The 27,987-nt window shown below is 47.4% G+C and overlaps 1 protein-coding gene across 1 annotated transcript in view; it reads left to right on the plus strand.

Moving 5' to 3' along the window:
• The window catches only part of TNR (tenascin R), a 105,295-nt gene extending 79,296 nt beyond the window's left edge, over nt 1–25,999 (plus strand). The window contains exons 16-21 of the mRNA XM_056844148.1: nt 3,144–3,276; nt 14,160–14,311; nt 18,654–18,750; nt 20,815–20,976; nt 24,194–24,357; nt 25,583–25,999. Of these exons, the coding sequence (XP_056700126.1) occupies nt 3,144–3,276; nt 14,160–14,311; nt 18,654–18,750; nt 20,815–20,976; nt 24,194–24,357; nt 25,583–25,702 (828 nt within the window). The 3' untranslated portion in view covers nt 25,703–25,999. The remainder of the gene's footprint in view (nt 1–3,143; nt 3,277–14,159; nt 14,312–18,653; nt 18,751–20,814; nt 20,977–24,193; nt 24,358–25,582) is intronic.
• The last annotated feature ends 1,988 nt before the right edge of the window (nt 26,000–27,987 follow it).

The following is a 27,987-nucleotide window of genomic DNA, read 5'->3' on the forward strand; positions in this document are numbered from 1 at the left end:
GGGCCACAACAGGAAATCCTGCAGACATGAGACTCCAAGGAAGTAATGAAGGGGGGAGGCTGAACTTCTCCCCTCTCCTCCCCAAAAAACCTTTGTCCTTTTGGGGGGGTGCTGTTTACAGTTACCTTCTACTTCCCTTGTTGCTGCTTAGGCAACCATTTCCCTCCATATCAGACAAGATAGCATGACCATCAGATCTGGCTATTTTCTGACATTAGAAGGGGCAAAAGAAAGCAATTTAAACTGAAGGCAGTGCTTCCTATACTGGTCACAGCTGTTGATAAAATACCCAGGCTGGGACTCAGTGGATAGGGTTAGGAAATTGTTAAGCTGTGAGAATCCTCAGGTCACAAACAAGGTCGCCAAATATTTCGCTGTCATTATGAAGCTTCATAAATCTCTGCTAAAATGATGCTATCTGTATTTATTGTGCCTCTTTCTCACTCCATTTAGTTTTTTTATGTAAAGTATTCTATATATGTGTGTGTGTGTGTGTGCGTGTGTGTGTGTGTCCCATCTTTGTAAAGCCATTTTTTATATTGTTGCTGTTGAGATTTACTGCTGTATAATTTTTTTTACTGGTCTGATTGACTGTATTAATAAATTAAAAATACTGGTCACAGAGATGATTCTAGAATAAAATAATTTCATAGAATCTTAAAATCACAAAAGTTGGAAGGGACCTCCAGGGTCGTCTAGGGGTGATCAGCATTTCCCTGGCTATGTAAGAAAGGGCCACAAGAAAAAAGTACTGACACAATCCTTCCTGTTCTCCCTCTCATGATCTGTCTAAGTTCACAGAATCAGCATTGCTGTCAGATGACCATCTAGCCTCTGCTTTCAAAACTCCAAAGTAAGAGAGCCCACCACCTCTCGGGGAACCCTGTTCCACTGAGGAACTGCTTTAACTGTCAGGAAGTTCTTCTTAAATGTTTAGCTGAAAACTCTTTTGATTTAATTTCACCTCGTTGATTCTAGTCCGACCTTCTTGGGCAACAGAAAACAACTTCCCACAATTTGGTACGCCAAATAGAGGGGTCTCCTTTTATTGGGGGGAATTGGCTGGAGACTGGTAGAGCTTCTCAAGAGGTTGGCGTGGGGAATCTTTGAACCAAATTTTATGGAGTTGAACAGACCAGTGGAAAAGGTTCCCAATAAAGAAGTTTTTATGAATTTTAAGGTCAAATTTGTTTACACATTCACAGAAACCACACAAATTCAGATACACACAGAACTAAGAAAGCAAAAGTAGAAGGGGATTAGAGGTTCCCAGGGGAAAGTAGATTTACAGTTCCAGGGAGTGAGGTCCAGAGAGAGACAGCTGCATGGAGATGAGCAATGACCAGCACTACTCTCAAGGAAAGGGAAGACTGTACACGCAAGTACAGTGGCTCGCTTTTTGGATCCAGGAAAAACGCTAGCAATTTGCTGAGGCAAACTGGGCAATAATTATACCCAAAAGAGGAATCGGAGGCTTGGTCTCACTGCTCTGGCAATGTCTGGAAATGGCTTGACATTGCCAGTGGACATAAGGCTTTATTGCTCTTGATGAAATTAGGAGTAGGAAGGAGAACAGAATAGGAGATGAGGTAGATCAGAAACAATACCTAGGTACTCTTGGCTAAGTACCCCTGAGCACTGGCTATATATTGTAGAATAACACTCTTCCCTACAAGGATTGGTTATTTTTTTAATATTCATCCTTGGTTATAAGGCCCTCCTTCCATTTCCTAAATGTGTCTTTTTTAATCTCTCAAATATTTAGAAAGCTGTTTATGGAGACACCTTGGCTTCTTTAGACTGCTCCCATTTTTCTTCTCATAGGAATGGTTTATGATTGTGCCTTCAATATTTTGCTTTTAAGAAACTCCCACCCCTCCTGAACTCTCTTCTCCTTAAGTATTTCTGACCATGGTATTTCTACCCAGCATTACTTGGACTGCCCAATCCTGAAGGGGGGGGCAGTTAGGCAGAGGCCGGGAGCATCGCAGCCGGAAGCGGAGCAGCCACGCCATCTCCTCCAAGGCTTCCCGGCCACCATGGAGGGAAAAAGAGCTGTTAAAAATAAATACAACCAAAAAGGGGGAGAAATGGCTCACCGAACAGAGCAAGGGTGCACCGTGGCATAGCCACACTGCAGCTCAAGAGGGCGGCAGCTCCGCCCCCGCGAATGCCCCGGGAATGCATACCCCACGCCGGCATGGGCAGTCTCTTCCGAGATTTAGTTCCCGAAGTGGCTGTCCTGGCAGTGGGGGCAAGCAGAGCTCCATGGCTCCCAGACACTGGTGTTTGACCCCACATTGGCGTAGGTGCCACTTTATTCCATGAAAAAAGTGGCACCTATGCCAGCACGGGGCCACCCTGGCTCCTAAGGAGATTTCCCCCCCTTCAGGATTGCAGCCTAAATTTGTTAAAAATTGCTTTCCTGAAGTCCAACCTATATGTCTGACTTCGTACAGCTTTTCCTTTCCCCAAGACTGTACATTCCAAAATTACGTGGTCACTACTACTCAGGGTGCCCACTACTTTCACCTTGTCAACCAGTTCTTCCCTGTTGGTGAGAATCAAATCCAAGGTAGCAGATCCCCTTGTTTCCCTCTCCGCTTTCTGGAAAATGAAGTTGCAAAGTATGTGCTTGTCCAATCTGGCTCCTGCTGCTGGTGGGGAGACAGTCCATTGCACAAATCTACAGCACAGGATTTCCTTACTGCTCTGATGACTGAACAAGCCTTATCCTGAAACCTCATCAGTGCAATCCAAAGCAGAGTTTCACCCTTCTCTGTCCATTGCAGTCATTGGGCTTAGAAGGGTGTAAGTCTGTTAAGGATCGTGTTGTAAAGGGTTCAAGTAAGCACAATATATCTGGCCTATTGTAGTTAAGAGGCATGCTTGCTGGTGTTTCTTGTTTCCTTGTCACTCCCTCCTTTGGTGGGTGTACACTGGCTAAATCCCTGCCTTATATCTCTCAGGTCACCAGTTCAAGGCTGGAATTGTTTCTTGGTTTATTGAAGATAGTCATAGGTCGCACTTTTCCATAAACATGCTCAAGGTGGCACAAAGCCATATTGAACTTTCTGGTCTTTTGCATAAATCTCTTTTCTGCTGTGTGCATTTCCATTTCTTATGGTGTGTCCTGTGTACAGGAGCTGATTGTGGATGCAGAAGACACCTGGATCCGACTAGAAGGGCTTTTGGAAACCACAGAGTACACAGTGCGCTTGCAAGCTGCCCAGGATGCTGTCAGAAGCGGGTTCACCTCCACTGTCTTCACCACAGGTAAGGGAAGTGCAGCAGTCTTGAGTGATCTTCCCTGGTTGTCTTTGGCTACAAATAATTTTTGTTGCGGCTCCATTAGGAAATGAGCTTTTTATGTCTCGGGGGTGGGGGGAATGGAAGCACTGATGCCAGAGCTGATTCATCTAAATGAGTCCAGAGCAACACACACTTAACTTTCAGAAATGAGATACGTAACTCTGTCTGCCTAGTGTGTTTTCATCCCACCCATCCTTCTGGTTGGCATACATGTTTCTTCCTTCCATTTTATCCTCCCAAGAACACTGTCAGTTAAGTTATGCTGAGAAAGAGAGAGAGAGAGAGAGAGAGACTGTTCCAATACAAACCTGTTAAGTCCGCGTGGGGGAAGCACACAAGGTCAGAGACGGAGTTCAAACCGCAACCGCTTTATTATGCAACGAGAACAGAACTAACTTACAACGACCGGACCCCTGCTTATATGCCCCCCTGGTCGACTGCAGCCACTCCCCCCCGGTTCGCGGTTGGGGGGGAAACCCCAGTAGCCAATGGGAACATACAGTTCAGGAGCCTTGGAGAACACCAAGCTGCCCAGGGTTTCCCCTGAGGCAATTACAAGGATCATTGTCCCCTTGATTCAATCACCCACACATACATAACACCCCTCCCCCTCAAGTCCGAGCACCCCCCTCCTAGCACACAAAGTCCTTGAGGTGGCTTGGGCGCGACCAGGCCCGCTGGGAACGGTGCGGCGCCAGAACGGGAACTGCTGGCTGCTCTTCGGGCTCCTGCTCGGCTGAGCTGTCGGGGGAAGTTCCTTCTTCCGCACAGCCTGCGGGGGGGGGTCCAATGCGCAACCAGGGTACTGGTTCCTGGGGTGCTCGTCTCCAATGCCGTGGCTCGCTCGTTGTTTGGGCTGTCCGTGGCGGTCGGAGGCGTTGGCGTTTCCCGGGCGGCAACAGGGTTGGACAAGTCCGCCGGGCAGCGTCACAGTTGGTCTATGTGCCGCAGAGCAGGAACCCTTTGTGGACAGACAGCTCATGCTGGCGGGTGGTGAACGGCATAAATTCAGCCTCTGGCCGGGCCACCGGCCACCCCTTCCCCACCCAGTTGAGAACCCGGGCAAGGACGCGGTCCTTTGCGGAATGGGCGGCAATGTCCGACGCGTGGAGCGGCGGCTCGGGCAGGGTTTCCAGCAGCAGCACATTGTAGGCCGGGGATGGGTTGGGGTCGGATCCCTCAATAGGCAAACGGTTGAGGGCATCCACGTGACCGATGCTCTTACCGGGTCGGTGCAGGATCCGGAAGTCGTACTCGTTGAAGAAGATGGACCACCGGAGCATGCGGGGGGACAGGATCTGAGGCGTTTGGCGATCTGGTACAAACAGGTCTAGGAACGGCTTGTGGTCCGTGACGATGGAGAATGGGCAACCATAGACGTAGTTGTGGAATTTCTTCACGCCAGCCACGACGGCGAGTGCCTCCTTATCTATCTGCACGTAGTTGCGCTCAGCCAGTGAAAGGATCCGGGAGTAGAAAGCAATCGGGGCCTCCCAACCGTCAGGCAACTGGTGGTTGAGGACAGCGCCGATGCCATAAGGTGAAGCATCAGGACGACCGGCAGCCATTCGTCGAAGTGCACAACCAGGCTGGAAGAAGAGAGCAGGCCCTTGGCGGCCTCGAAAGCGCGCTGTTGCGGCCCACCCCAACACCACAGGGTAGCCTTGTCTAGGAGCCGGTGCAGGGGCTCTGCGACCGACACCTTGTTTGGCAGGAAGGCGTGATAAAAGTTCAAGAGTCCCAAGAACGCCTGGAGTTCCTGCTTGCATTTAGGCGGAGGGGCGCCGTGGACGGCCTTGACTTTGGCGGGCGTTGGGTGGATGCCGTCAGTGTCGATCAGGTATCCCAGGAACTCCACTTGCGGCAGGCCCAACTGGCCCTTTTCACTCTTCACAGTGAGGCCAGCGTCACGGAGCTGGCCGAGGACCAGGCGAACGCACTCTAGCAGCTCGCCCTCCGAGTCGCCGGCGACCAGGACGTCGTTGAAGTAAGGGAAGACACCCGGCAAACCCTTGAGGAGGTCCTCCATGAGGTTCTGGAACACGCCATGGGCCTTACTGACCCCGAACTGCAGGCGCTTTACCCGGAAAGAGCCCCGGTGCATGACGATCGTCTGAGTGTCCGCGGATTCAGCATCGACCGGTAGCTGCTGGTAAGCCTGGGCAAGGTCGAGCTTTGCAAAAACTCTGCCCCCAGCGAGGGAGGCCAGCAGGTGGCTCACGACTGGCACCGGGTAGGCGTGCTTTTGGAGAGCCTTGTTTATGGTGCATTTGTAGTTCGCCCAGATCCGGACCTCGCCATTGGCCTTGAGCGGCGTGACAATCGGTGTCTCTCAGCTCACATTCAGAACGGCCTCCAGAACGCCCTGCACCAGCTCCGCATCGATCCGGTCTTTGAGAGTGAAGGGGACCCGACGGGGGCTTGAGGTGGATGGGCACAATGGACGAGTCAAGTTGGAGCCGGACAGACAGACGTAGCAATCCAGGGGAGCATTCCACACGTCCTCGAACTCTCCCCAGATGGAATCAAGCTGAGCCCGGTTGATGTGCTTCACCCCGACCAGGTGGATTTCCAGGGCCTGGAACCACTCAAAACCCAGGAGGCTGGCGCGTGGCCAGTCGACAACGACGAGACGGAGCTTCTGTGCAAACTGCTTTTGGTGGACATGGATGAAGGCGATGCCCCAGATTGGCACCCTATGCTTCCCGTAGTCCGTGATGATGAGGACAGGAAAAGCAGCACGAGATGGCGGTGCGGTCCCCCGGTCCCCGATGCAATCCTCTCGCTGAAGCCTCAGCCGCCGTGGCTTCCTCGACAGCCTCTGCAAGTGAGACCTCCTTCGCCACGAGGCAGCAGCGCACCTTTTCATTCTGCAGACCAAAAACGAGCCGGTCCCGGAGGGTGCCGTCGAGGTCCGGGAAATTGCAGAACCTTTCGGCCTGGCGGAGCACCGCGATATAAGCGGACACAGACTCCCCAGCCTCCTGGTCCCTCAGGTGGAAGTCCAGACGCCGGGCGAGCTGCGGGGGTTGGGGGGCGAAGTGGTTCCCCAGCGCTGCCATGATGTCAGTGAACAGAGTCTCGCTCAACTTCGCGGGGGCCAGCAGCGTTTGCGCCAGCTGGAAGGTGTGAGGGCCACAAACGCTGAGGAAGAACGAGCATTTCTTGCTGGCTTCGGTGACATCGTTCACGTCCAAGAAGAAGCCAAGGCGGTCGGCGTAGCTCTCCCACTCGCTGGGGTGAGCTGGATTGAACTCCTTCATGGAGCCCTTGGTGGCCATTGTGTGGCGTGTTGCGTCTCCCTCGTATGTCGGAGTGATTCAGCAAGGCAAGCCGGGCTGCCTACTGGCCACAGCGATTTCAGCAGGATTCAAAAGTGATATCAGCAGGACAGCCGGACTGCCTACCAGCCTTCGTCGCCACTGTTAAGTCCGTGTGGGGGAAGCACACAAGGTCAGAGACGGAGTTCAAACAGCAACTGCTTTATTATGCAACGAGAACAGAACTAACAGTGACCAGACCCCTCCTTATATGCTCCCCTGGCCAACTGTGGCCACTCCCCCCGGTCCGTGGTTGGGGGGGGAAACCCCAGTAGCCAATGGGAACATACAGTTCAGGAGCCTTGGAGAACACCAAGCTGCCCAGGGTTTCCCCTGAGGCAATTACAAGGATCATTGTCCCCTTGATTCAATCACCCACACCCATACATACATAACAAAACCCACTTCTTCAGACACGTATCTCCAGGTATCTGAAGAAGTGAGCTGTGGCTCACGAAGGCTCATACCCTGCCAGAAAATATTTTTGTTAGTCTTTGGGGTGCTACTGGACTCTTGCTCTTTTCTACAACTCAGACAGACTAACACGGCTACCCACTGTGAAATAACAAAACCCATCAGGCTTCCATGGCAGAAGGGGGATTGGAGTCCCACATGTCCCTTCCCCTAGCCCTACACTTTTAGCCATTACATCACCCCATCTCTCTATATGCTACCCCTCTCTTACCCAAAAATAGACACAGAGTATAAAGTTCAAACCACAACTTTTCCAATGCATGATGTGATTTGGCTCCCAGGTTTGCCATGAAACAAGGGCAAGACGGCAGGATGGGTAGCCACACAGATGGGGTATTTTGCAAACATGCCCCTGTATATTTTCAAATGTATATCAACAAAACTGAGCGATAGAAACTTAAGGAATTAAATCAGTTATTATCATTGATTATTTATTTATTTATTTATTTATTGCCAAATTCTAAATCTTGCACAGAATTGCCAAAGACACCAGGGCATAATTTTAGGAAGGAAATGGGGATGTTGCAAAAACTAGTGGTCCCATGGCAAGTTCCCTGCCCTCTCCAGTCCATAACAACTAGTTCAGCTTACTTCATGCCTCCCTTATGAGCAGCGGTCAGTGATGTGGAGGGAGGTCAAAAAGCACATCATATCAGGGATACCTTAAGGTAGACTTAGGAAGGGGGCGACTTGGCATAGGAAGGACATTTTGGGCGACAGCCATTTCTTTGCAGTGTGTCGCTCACTCTGCAGGAGTCCCAGAAAACGAACTGTTCTATCCACACATTGGAGTGCCTAACAACTGTTCTTTCTTAATAGAACACTCCAATTTTTTTGGTAATTTTGTTTTTACTGCTGAACACTTCCTTTGTGTTACTGTTTTAGATTAGTTTATGCAGCAAAATTGCTGAAACGTCTAGCTGCTGGTGCATTTAGAAGGAGCGGGGATCTAGGAGCCAAAGGTCTCTCTTGTAGAGAATGAACTTCTGTAAACATATGGAGACTGTGGGCAGCGCCAGAGGACACCCATTGTGGAATCACTTCCTTAGAAAGGAATGCTTCAGGGTGGCTGAATGCAATTACGTTTGTTCCTTAGTTGTTCAAAAGAGAAGACCGGGAAAAAATAGAGGCAGAAAGGAGCTGTTCACCCTTTTCAGGACTGAAATCACTCCCTTGGTGTTTTGTATCGAATAGGCTAAAAGGGCTGCCTTTGAACCAACTGCAGATGTATTCTTCATCGAAATGCATGAAAAGGCTTTTGAAATGCCTGTCAGTTAACAACCACAGCTATCAATGGCCACAAATCCCTCTTGCCTCCTACTACTATAGATCCAGGGCCGCTGCATTATTCCTCTCTTCCATTTCTGTTAGTGTAAAGGCTTACAGTGAGTATGCTGTAAGGGATGAAAACCAATGCAAAGCTTTTCAGACTAATCTTACTGGCAGATGAAAAGCCAGTCAAATTCCCTGTGTCACTCAGTGCAGCAGGTTTTATAATTTTTTCCCTTCTTCCCTTGATAACTTTTGAATTACTCTAGAGATGACCACCTTTTGTACTCTCAAGGGCCATTACGTTCCCCCAGACATTGCATTTTGGTTGCAGAGAGCAATCCTTTCTGGTTGGTCAGGCTTTATAACAAAGTCAAAATAGCATCACGGTCACAGAGGGCTGGTATAAAGTAATAGCAAGATGCTGGAAATCCCCCCCCCCTTCAGATATCCTATTGGACAGGAATCCACTCAGGTCTTTCATGCATGGGCCCTTTGACTTAATTTCTTCACAAGTCCAACTTGGTTTTTCGTTGGGTTTATGAATTAGTTTTCCATCCCTTAGAGATGACCTCGCATCCAGCCTGGGCAATATCCGGGTCTTCCCTGTTGTAACGCAATTCTTCGATCTCCCCTGAAATCAGCCTGGGTCAAATTGTCCCCATTTCCATGCATAAGCCAAAGCGCGGGAGGGGGAAGCTGGGGGGGGGGTGACGTTTTTCTCACAGTAAGCACTACAGGCAATTACACAGCAGCATTTTCAAGGGGCGGGGACTCACACGCTTCTGGATTTTTGCTGGTGATTCTACAGTACTCCAGAAACCTCAGGCCTTTCTCCAGGGCAAACAACAACATGCATAGCATTTTTAGGATTCGGAACAGAAAAGTGTGGATCAAGAGAGCCTCGAACCCCAGGTAAAACTCCCATGCATAAAAGACCTAAGAGGCCTTAGTCAAGCCAGAATCTCTCTGCATCCTGAAGCACAGAGATAATAAATACTGATCTACCTTACAAGGTTGTTTCAAGGGTTACAAGAAAATGTGTATTTAGTGTTTTACAGAACACCACGTCAATTCTAAATATTATTCTGAGTTTAGGGGGACCCAGATTATTACATGCAAAACTCACAAAGAGATATCGCGAATTCCCGCTCATGTTTCATCATGCTCTTCTCCATTTAGTCCTTTTTTCCCACTCAGCTAAAGCTGACCTTGGCCTCCTGACCTTCAGGTCTCTGCCGCCTGGCTCTCCTGTCCCACATTGTCACTGGTAAGGCTTTTTAACTGGTAGATGAATCAACTCAAGCGAATGTAGTAGCTCAGTAGCAATTTTCATTGGAGAGGGTATATTTTAATCTGTGGGGCTAACAGATAAGGGTGTCCTTATTTATCATTTGATACATTTTTGATTCCAGGGTAATATTCCCTAGGGGTCTGTAGCAGCACCAGAATTTGCATTCAGAACTGGGGCACTTTAGATTTGGGGTTTAAAAAATGAGGCCTTTCCAAATACCGTGGAAATCCACTGAAGGCAATAGAAAATGGCCATTTCACTCTAAAAGAGACAAATCACCTTTTTTTAAATAATAACCTTTTTAAAAAAAGGTTTCCCTTGGCCCCCTGACCTCCCCCTCCCCCAGTAAGCTCTCCTTCCCTGGAGGTTTTTAAGAAGTTAGATGGCCATCTGTCAGCAATGCTGATTCTGTGACCTTAAGCAGATGATGAGAGGGAGGGCATCTTGGCCATCTTCTGGGCATGGAGTAGGGGTCACTAGAGGTGTGGGGGGAAATAGTTGTGAATTTCCTGCATTGCGCAAGGGGTTGGACTAGATGACCCTGGTGGTTCCTTCCAACTCTATGATTCTACGATTCCCATTGCCTGTGCCAGCTCCAAAGAGTTCAGCAGAAGGAGCAAATGCAGAGCCACAACCGAAGTTTCCATGCAGCCGTGCCCAGACATTGGATAGTGACTGCATGGAGCATGCGGAGTGGCGCAAGCATTGCTAGAACAGCACTGGGCACAGCACAGGGAAACAGAGGACAGCTGTGGCTAGAGCAGGGCAAATGCACTGGCAGGCAGGCTGGAATAGCAAATTGCTAATGCAGAAGAGCAGCCTGCATAGCCTGCTTTAACCTGAGCTCGTCAAAGCTTGGGAAGCTAAGCAGTGTTGGCCTTGGTTAATACTTGGATGGGAGACCACCAAGGGAGACAGGAGTTGCCATGCAGAGGAAGTCAATGGCAAACCACATGTGCTCCTCTCTTGCCTGGAATGCCCCAGGCTTGGGGTCACCATAAGTTGATTGTGACTTGATGATATATTATTCTTCAGTGCTGGAAGGGCAGGCAACAACCCCCAACAGGACTTCACTGGGCACAGCTGAGTGTGTATGCCCAGTCCTGGAACAGTTGACCATTAGGAGCCCCCAGAAGATCATTACAAAATAGGTAGGGATTTACAAATACATCAAAACAAGCCACAGGACAGCATCAGCCTTCCTGTTTCAAGGTAATTCCAGGTGGGGAGAAGCTGTGTTAGTCTATAACAGCAACATAATAGCCAAGGCACCTTAGAGAATAAAGGGATTTATTCCAGCATCATCTTTCATGAGTCAGAGCTCACTTCTTTAGATGCTTGAAGCTTGAACCACAAGGCTGAACCTCTTCAGACATTCTCTTTGAAGACTTTGGGAATGCCATGGAAGCTTTTTAAATATTGTTGCATAACTGCTTATATAGAGCTCTATCTCACACACATCTACAGTTGTATCTTTGTTCTAATTTGTACAGTGTCCCAAATAAAGGGGTTCCAGAAGGGACACAGAGATTCCATGGCTGATAAGTCAATGGTGGAAGGGTCCCCTGATGGCAAAATATTATCAGAAGAGTTGCCTAATGGTACTTCTATTCTCTATTTCCCAGATTGTTGTCCCTCTCCGGAAGGACCACGTTTGCAATGCCCTAGCCACAGCCAATCCTCTTGCATTCTGCAAGAGGCTCCCAACTTCTGCTCTCCTACGAAAGCTACAAAATCAAGACATGCATCTCATTTCATTCTAGTGATGCTTTCCAGGAGAACAATAGGGTGTGATTAACAAAAGAGGAGGGGGAATCCCCAGCTGCACATCGGAAGCGTTGTGCCTGCTCGGATTGACCGGGGAACATAACAAGAGGCTTTCGTTCCTTCCATCATGTTAATAACCGCCTGTCCTTTGTTGTTTACGTGTACAAAGGGTTCTAGGGGAATTGCAGTGCAAGTGACACAAAGGAAACGTCGTTATGAATGTTGCCCCACTCTTCCAAGGTCTGTTTGAAGTTTTCAGACAGTATGAATATAAATTGAAGCAAGCAGTCCCTGTGGAGCATTGGGGCTGGGGGGGAGGGGAAGCTGTTTGAATGTCATGAAACCGAAATAAGTCTCTTGCTGGAACAAATCTCAAAGACGCAGGAGTGGTAAAAAGAAGATTCTGTGAATAAGGCTTGTTCTAGAGAGGCAGCCATCTTAGTCTGTTGTAAAAGAAATAAAGAGTCCTGTGATACCTTGAGAACTGATAAATCAGTCATCCATCCATCAGATGGTGCAATGGTCCTCACGGTACCACAGGACTATGTTGTTTTAATGAACAAGATTATGTACACTTTGCATTAAGAAAAATCAGAATCAAGTGCCAAGAAGAACAGTTTACTGTGCCCTAAATGGGGTATGAAACTCAAGCATACTTGAATATATTTGGTTATTTTATATATATTTTACAGAGCCAAATGGTTTGCAAGGCAATGAACCCCTGCCCTGTAATTACTAAAAATCATGCACATTCCCCTGCTGATTTCTGAGATTTCACCAGGCATAACCCATACATTACAAAACGTATTTTGACAGCATTCAGGGCTAGAAATGTTCTTTGTATTTGACAAAAATGAAAACTGGAATTCTGAGGCTGTTGGAATCTGTCCTCAGTACCGATTTCTACAGTTATGTGGTATGATCTGAGACCTGTGGAATGTACAGCAGCCTGTTTATGGAACTCATGAAAACAAATGATCTGCCAAAGGGAGAAAAAGACACCGTCTACACGATCAGATGCAACAGCAGAAAAAAACATTTCTAACTAGTTTTCATACTGCAAGCAGAGAAGCGTAAGGAGAACCAGGAATAAGTATGGTGCATCTTCTGGTGATTTTTGGATCATTATGTTTGGGGGTGGGGTAGAATGTGCCAAACTGGAAGAGCTCTAACCTTATGTGTATATGAATTTGTAGCAGGTAATAGGGCTACATGCCCATGGATTCAATCCCTTCCTGCTATTCTGTCCCACACAACAGTTGCTCACCAATATACTATCTCTTGGCTGTGCGGTCCATATTGGGAAAATCAGTACGATGGAAGCAGCAAAATACATAAATAAATAGGTTTCATGGGCACAGCACTTAAGGGTTTTTCCTAGCTCCAGGCTCCAGTTTCTCTCTTTAATGCTGGCCTGGCATTGGGCTGGTACCTAGAAGAGGAATGTGAGACGGGACAGTCTCCAAGCAGTCCTAAGTCTTTTATAGAGCACCACAGTAGGGGCAGGGGACTCTTTAACAGTTTATTTTTCATGGTTTTTTAATATTCATAATTAATGTTGTTTTTATGAGCTTACTGCATTGTTTTTATACATTTTCTAAACAAATAAGCTGGTTTGGTATCAAGATCTTGGCTCAAGTGGAAGAGCATCTGCTTTGTATCCAAAGTCCCCAGCATCTCCAATTAAAAGGATCTCAGGTGTGGGGGGGGGGCTTTGTGTCCCTGAGACCTGCCCAATAATGATGGACTGATGATTTATGCATTCACATGTACATGAAGGAGGTTCTATCACTAGGGTTGCCAGCTCCAGGTTGGGAATTACCTAGAGATTTTGGGGATGGAGCCTGAGGAGGGCGGGGTTTGGGGAGGCGAGGGACTTCAATGCCATAGAGTCCAATGGCCAAAGCGGCCATTTTCTCCAGGGGAAATGATCCCTATTGGCTGGAGATCAGTTGTAATAGCGGGAGATCTCCAGCCACCACCTGGAGGTTGGCAACCTTATCCATCACCTAGTGGCGAAGACTGGTCAGAAGGTTCCCAGATTGCTCGTCAGCATCTCTTTTCTGAGACTTGGATGAACCACTAGTAAAATAAAACTACATTTGATGTCAGATTTCCATGACTGGATCTCCACATGTGCTATTTGACCCTAAAAACAGGCTTAGGGAGAACAATACACATTGGATTTGGGGGAGGTAGAGTTTTTTGGGGGGCGGGGGTTGAACCACATAACTCCTTTGAGAGCTCCCATCACAGAATTCCAGCATCATGTATGGTTTGCTATAAGGCAACTATGATCAGATGATGGCAGTCCTCTAACTATCCAACTGAGATATTTCAGGGTAAACAAGTGGCAAATGTTTATAGACATCTGTGTTCTGTTGCTGTGCCAGAATCAAAGCGGATGGGAAAAGAGATCTGTATTAATTGCCAGTCAAACAGTCCTGGACAAGGTACACCAACGGTCTTGCTTAATGTAAGGGATGTTCAAGTTGCTCCATAGCTGTGTGCCTTTTCCTCAGGGGGTGCCTGACACCAGAAGTGCACTTTAGACCCATTTACCAAGACGAGACAAATCATTAAGATGTTTAGCTGGTGAATTTGCAGAGTATGGCTTTCCTCTTACGTTCTTGGCTTTACTGTGTACAAATGTATCTGCCAATACTATAAAGTAAACAGGGCTGTAACGGCCCTTCTGATATGTTTCTGCCCTAATTTTCTAGGAGGTCGTGTGTTTATGAATCCTCAAGACTGTGCCCAGCATTTGATGAATGGCGACACATTGAGCGGCGGGTACACCATCTTTCTCAATGGCGATCTCAGCCAGAGAGTGCAAGTGTACTGTGATATGACAACGGACGGGGGTGGATGGATTGTAAGTGCACTTAGAAAGCTGTCTGTTTTCTGAGCCCCTGTTATTCTGTCAGAAACCCACCGTGTGTAAGGCTTTCATGGAGTTAGTTCATTCATTCATTAACATTTTTCAAAGGCATTCCAGAACCAAGAGTGAAGAGCAAAAAAACCTGAATAGTATTTACACTACGGCTGCGAAACAGCTCTGCACACCGACCTAAAACTATAGTTCTCTCCACAGCTTCCTGACAGTCGATAACTAGGGTTGCCAGGTGCCCGGTGGTGGTGGACAACCCCCCGGCAATTGGCCCCTCTGCCCACCAACCACCTGAGGGTTGGCGGGCAAACATGCATGCACACATACACACCGCGCAAATGGCACTTCCGGTTTACAACGCGCGTGCAATCCCAACCACAGCCCAATAGCCTTCCACCAGAGGAGAGAGGGGACCTGGCAGCCCTATCGATAACACATATTCCAAACTGTTTCCAATGTTCTGCTACCTGCCTCTGGTATATAATTTGCCTTATTGTGTCCCTATTTTAGAAGATGCCTTATTTTAAAAGCTGTTGATTTGAGCGGCTAGAGTTGAAATCTTTCATGGTTCAGCTCTCTCTCCTGAGTCTTTCAGATTTAAATCTCTGAGCATAATTGTGTGGAGGGGGAGCAAAGTGCATGAGTCTGCTCCTCCATATGAGTCCCATGACTCCAGGAATATTCCTTTTGGGTGGTGTAAGAGTCTATTCGTGGGCCTTCTGTGGACCCATGGTGGGGTATAGGCCTGGATGTCCAGGGGTTGGCATATTTTGTACCAGCTGAAGTTGGTCCATTAGCTTACATGCTGTCTGGCAAAAGACTGACTCAGCCACTGTCTCTCATGCCTTGGTAATATCCAGATTAGAGTCCTACAATGCACTGTGGCTGAAATGTTATTGGAAATTGTAAGTGTCAAAATATTAATTGCAGCTCATTATATGAAACAACACTAGTATTCTTTGTTTCATCTTCAGAGGAAGCCACTTTGTTTCCAGGCCCAGGTCAAAGTGCTGGTTTTGATCTTTAAAAAAAAACACCCTAATAATAATTTTTAAAATCTGGAACCAAATTAGTTTAAGGATTTGAGAGACACTGTCCTTCAGTGTTACTCCTCTGAAGATGCCGGCCACAGCTGCGGGCAAAACGTCAGGAAAGAAAATATCAAGACCACGGTTACACAGCCCGGATAACCTACAAGAACCAGTTTAAGGATTGTTTCTTCCCCTGTGAACGCACCCAGCCGCTCAGATAAATAGGGTTGCCAGATCCCTCTTCACTACTGGTGGGAGGTTTTTGGGGTGGAGCCTGGGGAGGGTGGTATTTGGGGAAGGGAGGGACTTCAATGCCATAGAGTCCAATTGCCAAAGCAGCCGTTTTCTCCAGGTGAACTGATCTCTACCAGCTGGAGATCAGTTGTAATAGCAGGAGATCTCCACTAGTGCCTAGAGGTTGGTAACCCTACTGATAAACAACAGATCCATGTATGTGTGTGTCTCTCCAGCCACCAACAAAAACCTTCTCAAGTTTGACAGGTGGTTATCCATGACAGGATCTTTTTGGCTGTGCCCCCCTAGGTTGTGGATCACCCTACTGACAGAGGCTCACTTGGCCTCTTGCTTGCCTTTCAAGGTCAGTGAAACCTTAACTCAGAGGGCTTCTGAGTTAAGTGGAAGCTAATCAATGTTTAGAAAGACTGCTGACAGGGAATTATGGATTTACTTACTGCTGCTGTGTTTTTTAGATTTGTTTTATGAATTGTTTTATCAGTGAAGGGTAGCGATTAGGGAACTGGCAGGCCCAGTTCAGATTCCCCCTCTACCAGGAAGCTTGCTGAGTTATCTTGGGCCAGTCACTCTGTCTTAGCCTCACTGACACCGCAGGGCTGTTGTAAGGCTGAGCTCCTCAAAGGAAGGGTGGGATAAATACGCACCAGATAGAAAGACCAATTTTTGTTTTAAGCTGCCATGGAGATCTTTGGGCACCAAGGCAAGGAACCCCAGTTTCCCAGTTTGCCGCTTCTTTGCTTCAAAATTCTCGTTCTGCAGGGTTCTGGGTGACATGTTTGTGAGGGTAGCTACGTTTTGGAGCAGCGGAGTCTGGTCTAGTGAACCGGGTTGGTTTCCCCACTCCTCCACATGAGCGGAGGAGGCTGATATGGTGAACTGGATTTGTTTCCCCACCATTGCACATGAAGCCAGCTGGGTGACCTAGGGCTAGTCACAGCTCTCTTAGAGCTCTCTCAGCCCCACCTACCTCACAGGGTGTCTGTTGCGGGGAGGGGAAGGGAAGGTGATTGTAAGCTGGTTTGATTCTTCCTTAAGTGGTGGAGAAAGTCGGCATATAAAAACCAACTCCTACTCTTCTTCTTCTTCTTCTTGGAATCCCAGTGGAGCAACAGCAGGGAAAAGATGGGCTGAGCAAACACACTTTGCCACTTCCCTACACTACATCCTCCAGACAGCTTCACACACACTCGTGCTCAGGCTCTCAGGTCATCAAAACCTGCTTTCGCATGTTATATGTAATTAGGTTCTGAGATAAAGCAGGGAAAGCAAGCCAAGAAAGAAAAGTGCTCATCAACAGCCAGAACCCTTGTGCCTGAGTGCTCCATTTTTCCATGCCTTAGGGACTAAGTTAATAATAGTTACACTCAGAGAGGTTCCCTGTGATTTATTTGACACTTCCCAGCAACTCTTTTTGAGAGCGAGCTAGAGCTGATTCATGATGCTATCAAGGAAATTAATCGACAGTGTCTTTCAAAATTTGCATGTTCATTGCTCAACATATGGCAGCTCAGGGGAGCTTCCTTTCAATCCTGGATGGCTCACAGAAGACCTGCTGGTAGGATCTAGCCCTTGATGCTCTTTTGCCAGGTCCCACGTGGCCCGATCAAATGCTAATCAAGATGTGCTAAAACGTTTTGCTCACATTTTCGCCTGTAAGGAATACCCACGGTTCCATGCATGTGTCATATAAATATGATAGTTTTATCTCTTGCGTAGTTCTGGAAAGGTAAAAGGCCATTAGCCCTGACACCGATGCACGAAGAGAAGAAGTAGGAACCCTAACCTTCCCCCGCCCCCTGCACCCAAACATGCAGGCCCCACTTCCTGAAAGGGGTCTGCAGCAGGCACACTGACAGTAGCCCTGCATACACAATATATGTAAAGACAAGTGTATACATACGTATACATGGGGCAGGAAGTGTGGTGACCAAGCTCCCACAAATGCTCATTCACTGAAACACAAGCACAGCACCGATGCACATACAAAAAGGTACATGCTAGGGTTATCAAGCTCCAGGTACTAGCTGGAGATTTCCTGCTATTATGACTGATCTCCAGCCGCTAGAGATCAGTTCACCTGGAGAAAATGGCCCCTTTGGCAATTGGACTCTATGGCATTGAAGTCCCTGCCCTCCCCAAACCCCGCCCTTCTCAGGCTCCACCCCCAAAATTTCCAGGTATTTCCCACCCCAGAGCTGGCAACCCTAGTACAAGCTAATGAGACTTCAACTGTGTCCAGTTCTATGCACTGTACTCTGTACAATGTAGACAAATTGGGCTGGGTTTCCAAGAAGAGCAGTGAATGTGGTTAAGATGTCCTATAAGGAAATGTCGGGTTGCCAGGTCCCTCTTTGCCACTGGCGGGAGGTTTTTGGGGTGGAGCCTGAGGAGGGCGGGGTTTGGGGAGGGACTTCAATTCCATAGAGTCCAATTGCCAAAGCGGCCATTTTCTCCAGGTGAACTGATCTCTATCAGCTGGAGATCAGTCACAATAGCAGGAAATCTCCAGCTAGTACCTGGAGGTTGGCAACCCTATTCAGAAGAATTCAAGAGGCATCTCCATTGTGTCTGCAGGGAGCTCCCATTCAGAAAGAGCTGCCTCCATCATTCCTGACCCATGGGGTGACGTCACATCCCGACGTTTCCTAGGAAGATTTTTGTTTACGGGGTGGTTTGCCAGAGCCTTCCCCAGTCATCTTTCCTTTACCCCCAGCAAACTGGCTACTCATTTTACCAACCTCAGAAGGATGGAAGGCTGAGTCAACCTTGAGCCGGCTACCTGAAACCAGCTTCCGTCGGGATCGAACTCAGGTCGTGAGCAGAGCTTGGACTGCAGTACTGCAGATTACCACTCTGCACCACGGGGCTCTTCATCTGAACTTTAAGGCTTTAAAAATGTGTTTATGACCATTTTTCACCTGTAAGGGTTGCACTCCCTACTCCCAGCTCACCTGCAATAAAGGTTTCTCACCACAGCAGCTCTTCTCCTATATGACAGAGATTCTCTGTAGTTTTCACCTTTGGCCTCTCTTTCTTTGCAGGTGTTCCAAAGGCGGCAGAATGGGCTGACAGATTTCTTTAGGAAGTGGGCAGATTACCGTATTGGCTTTGGAAACCTTGAGGATGAGTTCTGGCTGGGTGAGCAACCTTTTCCCTGACACTATCACTGGAGAAACCAGACAGCTGTCTATCATACCCTTTGCTCCATGTCACTCTTTCCCATTTGTTGCTCTCTCTCTCTCTCCATCTACAGAGATAGCTTATCTGTCTTCTTCTCTTCCTGCATTATCCATCAACCTGCCTTCTGGCTTGATGGGTTTTTTTCATGCTGTCTGCTGCTGCTCTCCACTGCCTGTGCTCATCATTAAGAATGAGCTATGAAAGGCGGACGTGGTCTTTGCCTGGTTTCTTTGGCGGGCACAGCAAGCTTAATTGCTCCCCTTTCATCTCCACGGAACTATGGTCAAGCATCTCTTTGCTCACAAGAGGGGCCAGATGGAGCCATTTCATTTCAGCACATTTTTTGGGGATCTGCATCGCATATATGCACTACCATTCTGTGTGATTGGCAGGTTCTGTTGAAGGAAAGGTTGCAGCATGAACTGAAGGAGTCTGACTGGTTCATCCAGGAATTGTAGCTCTGTGCAAAAGCCAATTATACAGTTAATGCAATGTATGGATCAGCCTTCTGAAAACACAGACCCTGTTTTCTTTCTGGTATCGTGACTGAGGACAGGAGCTCCGTGGAGCAGAGTGGTAAGCTGCTGTATTGCAGTCCAAAGCTCTGCTCACGACCTGAGTTCCATCCCAACGGAAGCTGGTTTCAGGTAGCCGGCTCAAGGTTGACTCAGCCTTCCATCCTTCCGAGGTCGGTAAAATGAGTACCCAGCTTGCTGGGGGTAAAGAGCAGATGACTGGGGAAGGCACTGGCAAACCACCCCATAAAACAAAGTCTGCCTAGAAAATATCGGGATGTGACATCACCCCATGGGTCAAGAATGACCTGGTGCTTGCACAGGCGACCTTTACCTTTACCTTTATCATGACTGAGAGGTTCTGGGTTTGTTCAGTAAACTCACCAATGGTAGCTTTAAAAGCTTTATTGATAGAAAATAAGCAAAAAAGAGATAAAATACAATTTACAAGGTCTTTGGCATGCACAACGATAAAATAAAGAAGTCTAGTTGGCTAACTACTTATAGATGTTACAGGATATAAGCTGTTTCAGATACTTCTTTCCATGGTTTTCATTGTTGTTTGGGCTCTAGAATAGATTTCCCATCAACTTACTACTAACAGTTGGAAAAAGGCAGGAGCCAAGGAAGAAAAGAATATACAATGACAGCCCCATTGTGAGAACCAGAGGAATGGGTGGAGGATTGGCCTTTCAGTGCCCCCACGTAGCTCTCCCTACTCAGATCCTACCCCCCACTTGCACACATTCCCCAAAATCTGCTGATAACCCTGGTCAGCAAAGCCTGAACCCAGAGCAGTGCTTTTTTGTTTTTTAATGGGCACATTTCCACCCGGCTTTTGCTGCCACTCTGCACACCTCTTAAACTCTCTTGCTAGGGTTGCCAGCTCCAGGTTGGGAAATGCCTAGAGATTTTGGAGGTGGAGCCTGAGGAGGGCAGGGTTTGGGGAGGGACTTCAGTGCCAAAGAGTCCAATTGCCAAAGCAGCCATTTTCTCCAGGTGAACTGATCTCTATCAGCTGGAGATCAGTTGTAACAGCAGGAGATCCCCAGCTAGTACCTGGAGTTTACAAACCAAGTAAACAAACACCTGTGCAGTAAATCGTATTGGATAGAGAAATAAACAGCACGAGGCTCAAGGTTACATACACCGATATATCAACACATAAGCTTAGACAATATATACAGTGACCAAAAGTTCATGGCAAATCAATAGTCCAAATAGGTCTTACCCGCTTGAAGTCCTCTCGGTGGATTGGGACCTTTTTGATGGTGTTGGTCTTTTCCACCCCGATTAAAGCTAATTTGGACTATTGATTTGCCATGAACTTTTGGTCACTGTATATATTGTCTGAGCTTATGTGTTGATATATTATATCTATGTATGTAACCTTGAGCCTTGTGCTGTTTATTTCTCTATCCAGTACCTGGAGTTTGGCAACCCCATCTCTTGCTAATATCACAGGTTTACTGGGAATGCTATCACTGTGTTTTGATTTCTCTTCCAGGGCTAGACAACTTGCACAAGATCACATCGCAGGGACGCTATGAACTGCGAATAGACATGAGAGATGGCCAAGAAACAGCCCATGCCTATTATGACAAGTTCTCCATTAGTGATGCCAGGAGTTTGTACAAGCTGCGGATAGGGGACTACAACGGCACTGCAGGTAAGAAAACAAGTCAAAGTGAACATTCCTATCTCAAACAGGCCTGCCTTCTTCCCCCTCCCCACACACCCTTTTTACAACTCCCTTCCATGGAAGAACAAAAGTTTCCGACTAGACATTAGGAAGAATTTTTAACAGAGCAGTTCCTCAGTGGAACAGGCTTCCTTGGGAGATGGTAAGCTCTCCTTCCCTGGAGGTTTTCTAAGCAGAGGTTAGATGGCCATCTGTCAGCAATGCTGATTCTTTGACCTTAAGCAGATGATGAGAGGGAGGACACCTTGGCCATCTTCTGGGCATGTAGTGGGGGATCACTGGGGGTGTGGGGGCAGGGTAGTTGTAAATTTCCTGCATTGTGCAGGGGGTTGGACTAGATGACCCTGGTGGTCCCATCCAACTCTATGATTCTATGAACAGCCAGTTCCCACTCCTTCCATGCAAATAAATTAATAAAATGAAACCATTGATCTCTTATGTAACCTTCCTGTCCTCTTCTCTTTTTACTCCGTGCTCTCCCTTCTCCGGCCTAGTCGAGTGAGTGGAAATAGACAAGCAGGAACTGCACAGTACCTTCTTAAAAATGTACCCTGTTGCTTCTATATCCATCTGGGTAGGCCAGGTTAGCATTCTCATGCATAGGGTTGCCAACCTCCAGGTAGTAGCTGGAGTAGGGTTGCCAGGTCCCTCTTCACCACCAGTGAGAGGTTTTTGGGGCAAAGCCTGAGAAGGGTGGGGTTTGGGGAGGGGAGGGAGTTCAATGCTATAGAGTCTGATTGCCAAAGCAGCCATTTTCTCCAGGTGAACTGATCTCTATCAGCTGGAGATCAGTTGTAAGCAGGAGATCTCCAGCTATTACCTGGAGCTTGGCAACCCTAAGCTGGAGATCTCCCACTATTACAACTGATCTCCAGCTGATAGAGATCAGTTCACCTGGAGAAAATGGCCACTTTGGCAACTGGATATGGCATTGAAGTCCCTCCCCTCCCCCAAATCCTGCCCTTCTCAGGCTCTGCCCCAAATATCTCCAGGCGTTTCCCAACCCGGAGCTGGCAACCCCACTCATGGGACCCAGGTACCCATTTTGTCGTATTTCTGGGCTGCTGTTGATGATCTAGTAATAGATTAGAGACATAGATCAATAGTCCTTTTCTGGATGCAGAAGGTCCAGGGGGTCAATCTTTGGCATCTCCCATTGAAACAGTCTCAGGTACCAGGGGTTTTGCCCATGCATTTCTGCCCGGGTTTCCTGTCCCAATTTCAATGCTTTTGAGAAGCAAGGGGTTTTTTTTTCATGCTTCCCCACAGTGTCATGATTCATTCTTGGACCTCTGGGGTTTTCCCAGCTTTTCTCCAGTCTTTCTCAAACTTGCTTTGCTCTGTGGTTTTGTGAAAGATCATAGTAAATTCTTTCTTTCTTTCTTTCTTTCTTTCTTTCTTTTTCTTTCTTTCTTTCTTTCTTTCTTTCTTTCTTTCTTTCTTTCTTTCTTTCTTTCTTTCTTTCTTTCTTTCTCAATTTTATAACCCATCCTCCCTGGCAAAGCCAGGCTCAGGGCAGCTCACGACAAAATCATTAAATAATATAAATACATAAAAACATTTAAAAGCAAACATATAAACAGTCCAATCAAAACAGATTTAAAACAGCCCCGTAATCGCCATTGGGTATAGAATATTGAATAGTATACCGATGCCCAGACTCCTAGTATCTATTCTACCAGGCAGGGCAGCTGGACAGACTTTGAGCCAGGGACCACCAACAGGTTTCGATCTGATGAACGCAATATCCCACCCTCCCCCTGCCAAAACGGGGGGAGCACGTGTGTGTGTGTGTGTGTTAAGTGCCATCAAGTCGCTTCCCCTGACACACACAAACTTCCTCACCACGTTAAGGTGTGCATCCAGAAGGGGAATCAGAGCACATAGCAACCATTTTCTCTGACCCTGTCCCCTCAACAACCATTTCCTCCCTACACCGCTGGCAGAGGGGCTTTTTATTTTGTTAAAAATCAGGACTGTTTATTTACACTGATATACTATTGTAACAATAGTTGTAGTAGGTTCTCTGAATTCTCCGCTTTCATTTTGAAAGTGAAATTATGTCTCTAGCTTCTTCCCTTGAGGAGATATAAGGGGAAAGGAATATCTTCACAAGGGAAGTGGATAGAGACTTACTTTTTAAAAAATGAAAGCTGGGAATTCAGAGAACCTGCTACACTTATAGTTACAATGTTACATCAATATGTTCTAGTACCATTTTTTTTTCAATTGCAAAAGACCTTTTGGCCCAGGAGAAGGGGGTGGCTGCTGGTGGAAGATTGGGGCAGAAAAACCACAGGGAAACCTGCCACGAGGAAGCCCGTTGCCTCTGCGCTTTATCTGCAGCCACACTAGCAATGGGGAAACCACAAAATTTTGTCCCTGTGTGACATGTTATCCTACTACACCTATTATTGAGTAATTAAAATGTGGAATTTGCTGCCAAACAATGTCGTGATGGCCACACACATAGACAGCTTTAAAAGATTCATGGAGGGCAGATCTTTCAGTGGCTACTAGCCATTAGTGACTAAAGGGAACTTCCATGTTCAGAAGAAGTAAACCTGTCCGTGGCCAGGGGTCAACATGGGGGTGGGGGGGGCTTGGTCTCTGTGCTCTTGTTGGACCTCTAGTGGAGCTGGTTGGCCACTGTGTGAGACAGGATGCTGGACTGGATGGACCACTGGTCTGATCCAGCAGACCTCTTCTTATGTTCTTAAGCCACTTAGATAAGAGCCCCTTAAGTTGGAGGAAGTCTCCTTAAGCTGATCGGAGGCTTCAGACTTCGCTGAGCAGTATGGTTGGTAAGATACATGCCAATGGCTTTCAATAACAAGAGCGATCCCCTTAATCCTTCCCCACCCCCAGCCTACTCCCGACCCCGTTTAAAAGAAAATACTGTGTAGGTGATTTTTTAGCATTTTTAACACGTTCAAATTTTTATGTAGTTCATATCAGTAAAAACAGTAAGCTTTTAAAGTGGTTCCTGATCTAGGCTGGAACCCCAATTTTTTTGGGGGGTGCTTTTTCAGCCCCAGGACAAGTGTGCCCTTTTGGTGATTTGCGGGGAGGGGAGACTTGAAAGGGGAGAGAGCTGCAATCGTTTACACACACAAGCTGTGCGTCTATGAACTCATATTTTTTTAGCATGGATGTGGCCTAAAAGGATGTCTTTTATTTGCAGGGGATTCGCTCACCTATCATCAGGGGCGTCCATTTTCTACCAAAGATAGAGACAATGATGTTGCCGTCACAAACTGTGCCATGTCCTACAAAGGGGCTTGGTGGTATAAGAACTGCCACCGGACCAACCTCAATGGCAAATACGGCGAGTCCCGACACAGCCAGGTAAGGACAGATTTGACCTCTTTTGTTAGCATGAAAGACACCATGAGCATTTGCCAGCCTGTTTGCTCATAAACCAGAGAGTTTTAGTGGCACTTTGGTTGTTTGATTAGTCAGTAGGGTGGCCAACCTCCAGGTGGTGGCTGAAGATTTCCCACTATTACAACTGAGCTCCAAGCAACAGAGATCTGTTCACCTGGAGAAAATGGCCACTTTGAAAGGCGAACTCTATGGCATTATACCCCATTGAAGTCTCTCCCCTCCCCAAACCCTGCCCTCCTCAGGCTCCACCCCCAAACTCTCCAGGTATTTCCCAATCTGGAACTGGCAACCCTATCTCTTGGGAAGCCACGATAGGAAGAATGAGGCAAGATCCCCCACATGGGGACTACATTTCTAGAGCTCCCAGCTCTTCAGAGGCAGCCAAAGCAGCATTTAAGTGAGCCAAGGGGAACAGAATCCCTGCTGCCTCAGATACATCATCACAACAACTCTGTGAAGTCATTTAGGTTGAAAGAAAATAATAGTCCCAAGGTCACCAAGTGAATTTAAAGATTGAGTGGAGATGTGAACTCAGAACTCCCCAGCTGTAGTCCAAGGCTCTATCTACGGTACCACCCTAGACAATTAGCACTGCTGTGCAAATTCTCTACTTACAGAGGAAGGTCTTGTTCACATAGGGGAGCAAATCTCACCTGCAGCCCAAGGATCATTTTACCCCTTCAGGACTCCATCTCCTCATTCTTCTTAGACCAGGCCTAATATTTGAGAAGTACTTTGAATGCTCTAAAGCTCCAAGTATCATTATATGAACATCCCCCCCCCAAAAAAAAAATCCTGTTTTGTTTTAGACCTAAAATATTTCAATAGGCACTGTTGTGGCCATGCTTACTTCTTTATTTTTAAACTACTCAAATGAATCCGAGCATACCTAATCTCTCTATAGGGTTGCCAACCTCCAGGTGGTGGCTGGAAATCGCCTGCCATTACAACTGATCTCTAGCCGATAGAGATAAGTTCCCCTGGAGAAAATGGCCACTTTGGCAATTGGACTCTATAACATTGAAGTCCCTCCCCTCTCCAATCCCCACCCTCCTCAAGCTCCGCCCCCAAAATCTCCAGGTATTTCCCAACGCAGAGCTGGCAACCCTCTCTCTCTCTGACAAATTAAACTGAAATACATTTTGGTTTTTATTAGCCAATTTTTAAACCTCTATTTGGCCCGCAGGGTATCAACTGGTACCACTGGAAAGGCCACGAGTTCTCCATACCGTTTGTGGAAATGAAGATGCGCCCCTACAACCACCGCAACACCTTGGGGAGGAAACGGCGGTCCGTGCAGCTGTAAAGTGGCTGGAATCCCTCTGGACGAGCAGCCTTTCTTCTGTCTTTTATTTGTATTTTATAATCTAAAACAGAAAGAACGAAAATAACCCCGGGGTAGGCAGCCCGCTCCATGCTGAGGGAGGCCATGGCGCCTCTGAGGGCTGGCTCACTTTGGTAAGAGAACGTCCCTCGATGCTTTGCTATCATCCCCAGTGACTTGTTGAGTTCCTGCCCAGCCCTACCTTCTGTACTGCTGAAAAGACGGGGCCCTGTTTTGTTGTCCCCTGTTGAACCTACTGGCTTCATTTAAGGTTTTCTTCTTCACCTCATTTCTGTTGTAAGCGGCTGCCTTTCGCATCCAGCCTGCTCTTCCAGAGGGTGTCAAGACCAAAAGAGGCTCCCAGGGCCACTGTTGCTTGTGGTGCTTCTCCAGGAAACAAGTGGGGCTCACAAAGAGGCCTGGAGAGTCGGCACATGCCCATTAGCCAGCAAAGAGATACCTATGTCCAGGATACTGCCTTCATCCACTTTCAGGAGGCCTCCTCACGTGTGACAAGTGGGGACCTGACATCCTCCCCAACACAAAAGAAAAACAAGGGCTGTCACCCCCTGCAAAAATATTATTTTTTAAATAGTAACCTCCACAGGTAGGGTTGCCAACCTCCAGATAGTGGCTGGAGATCTCCTGGGAGTAAAATTGATCTCCAGGCAACAGAGATCAGTCCCCCTGGAGAAAATGGCTGCTTTGGAAGGTAGACTCTGTGACATTATCCCCCATTGAAGTCCCTCCCCTTCCCAAAGCCCATCCTCACCAGACTCCACCTCCAAAATCTCCGCGAATTTCCCAACCAAGAGCGGGCAATCCTGTCCACAGGTCATGTTCAGAGAAGCAAATGCAAATACCAGCAAACTACCCATGTAGTAGTCATTTGGAGAGCAAGGGATTTATATATATGGGGAAACAATCCATCATGAGAGGTCCTGTCTGCAGCCTGAAGTGGTACTACCCATATAGAAATCTGGCTACTTCAATTTAATTTTAGAGCCCTCTACATAAGACACCGCACAGGTGAAATAATTGCACATCAAAATGGAGCGGGCATAGGGTTGCCAACCTCCAGGTGGTGGCTGGAGATCTTCTGCTATTACAACTGATCTCCAGGTGACAGAGATCAGTTCCCCTGGAGAAAATGGCCACTTTGGCAATTAGACTCTATGGCATTGAAGTCCCTCCCCTCTCCAAACTCAGCCCTCCTCAGCCTCCACCCCCAAAATCTCCAGGTATTTCCCATCCCGGAGCTGGCAACCCTAAGCGGGCATGAGCATGCTGGCCACACCCCCAGCTACACGTGATCTGTGGCATGTGAGCATGGAATCTAGGCATGCAGGAAGTCTACATGCTTTGGCTCCCCATGATAGGGTTGCCAACTTCCAGGTACTAGCTATATAAAGAAGGTGTACTGATTTATAATTGTGTAACCCTAAGGAAATAATCTCAGTACACTGCCACAGTGTACTGAGATTATTTCCTTAGGGTTACACAACTTCCAGGTACTAGCTGGAGATCTCTTGCTATTGCAACTGATCTCCAGCCGACAGAGATCAGTTCCCCTAGAGAAAAGGGCCACTTTGGTAATGGGACTCTATGGTATTGAAGTCCCTCCTCTCCCCAAGCCTCACCATCCTCAGGCTCCGCCCCAAAAATCTCCAGATATTTCCCAACCCGGAGCTGGCAACCCTACCCTATGATCAAGGACATTCAAAATCCTTTTCAGATGTTATAGCCATGCTTATTGTGAGGGTACTACCCACACATGATAGATCCTCTCCAATAGATGAAGTTGCTATGTTGTGTGAACAGGGGCAATGCATGTATTTACCATGTATTTACCATTCACATACAGCTCTGGTACATGCGAACAGACCACTGGATTTTTCAGAATTTGCATTCACAAACTCATAGTAACTATGAATACATGAACATATGAAGCTTCCTTATACTGAATCAGACCCTTGGTCCATCAAAGTCATTATTGTCTACTCAGACTGGCAGCGGCTAGCCAGGGTCTCAGGCAGAAGTCTTTCACATCACCTACTTGCCTTGTCCCTTTAACTGGAGATGCCAGGGATTGAACCTGGGACCTTCTGCATGCCAAGCAGATGCCCTACCATTGAGGCCCTTTCATAAACTTGACAGCCACATATATTGGGAGAATTGTGGATTGTGCCACTCCTCGCATGAGCAGTTGGTAAGCTTCTGCTATGCACTTCTGCAACATCTAAAAAAGCAGTGTTCTCAGTCACATA

The sequence above is a fragment of the Euleptes europaea genome, chromosome 2, assembly GCF_029931775.1.
Source record: "Euleptes europaea isolate rEulEur1 chromosome 2, rEulEur1.hap1, whole genome shotgun sequence".
NCBI classification, from domain to species: domain Eukaryota; kingdom Metazoa; phylum Chordata; class Lepidosauria; order Squamata; family Sphaerodactylidae; genus Euleptes; species Euleptes europaea.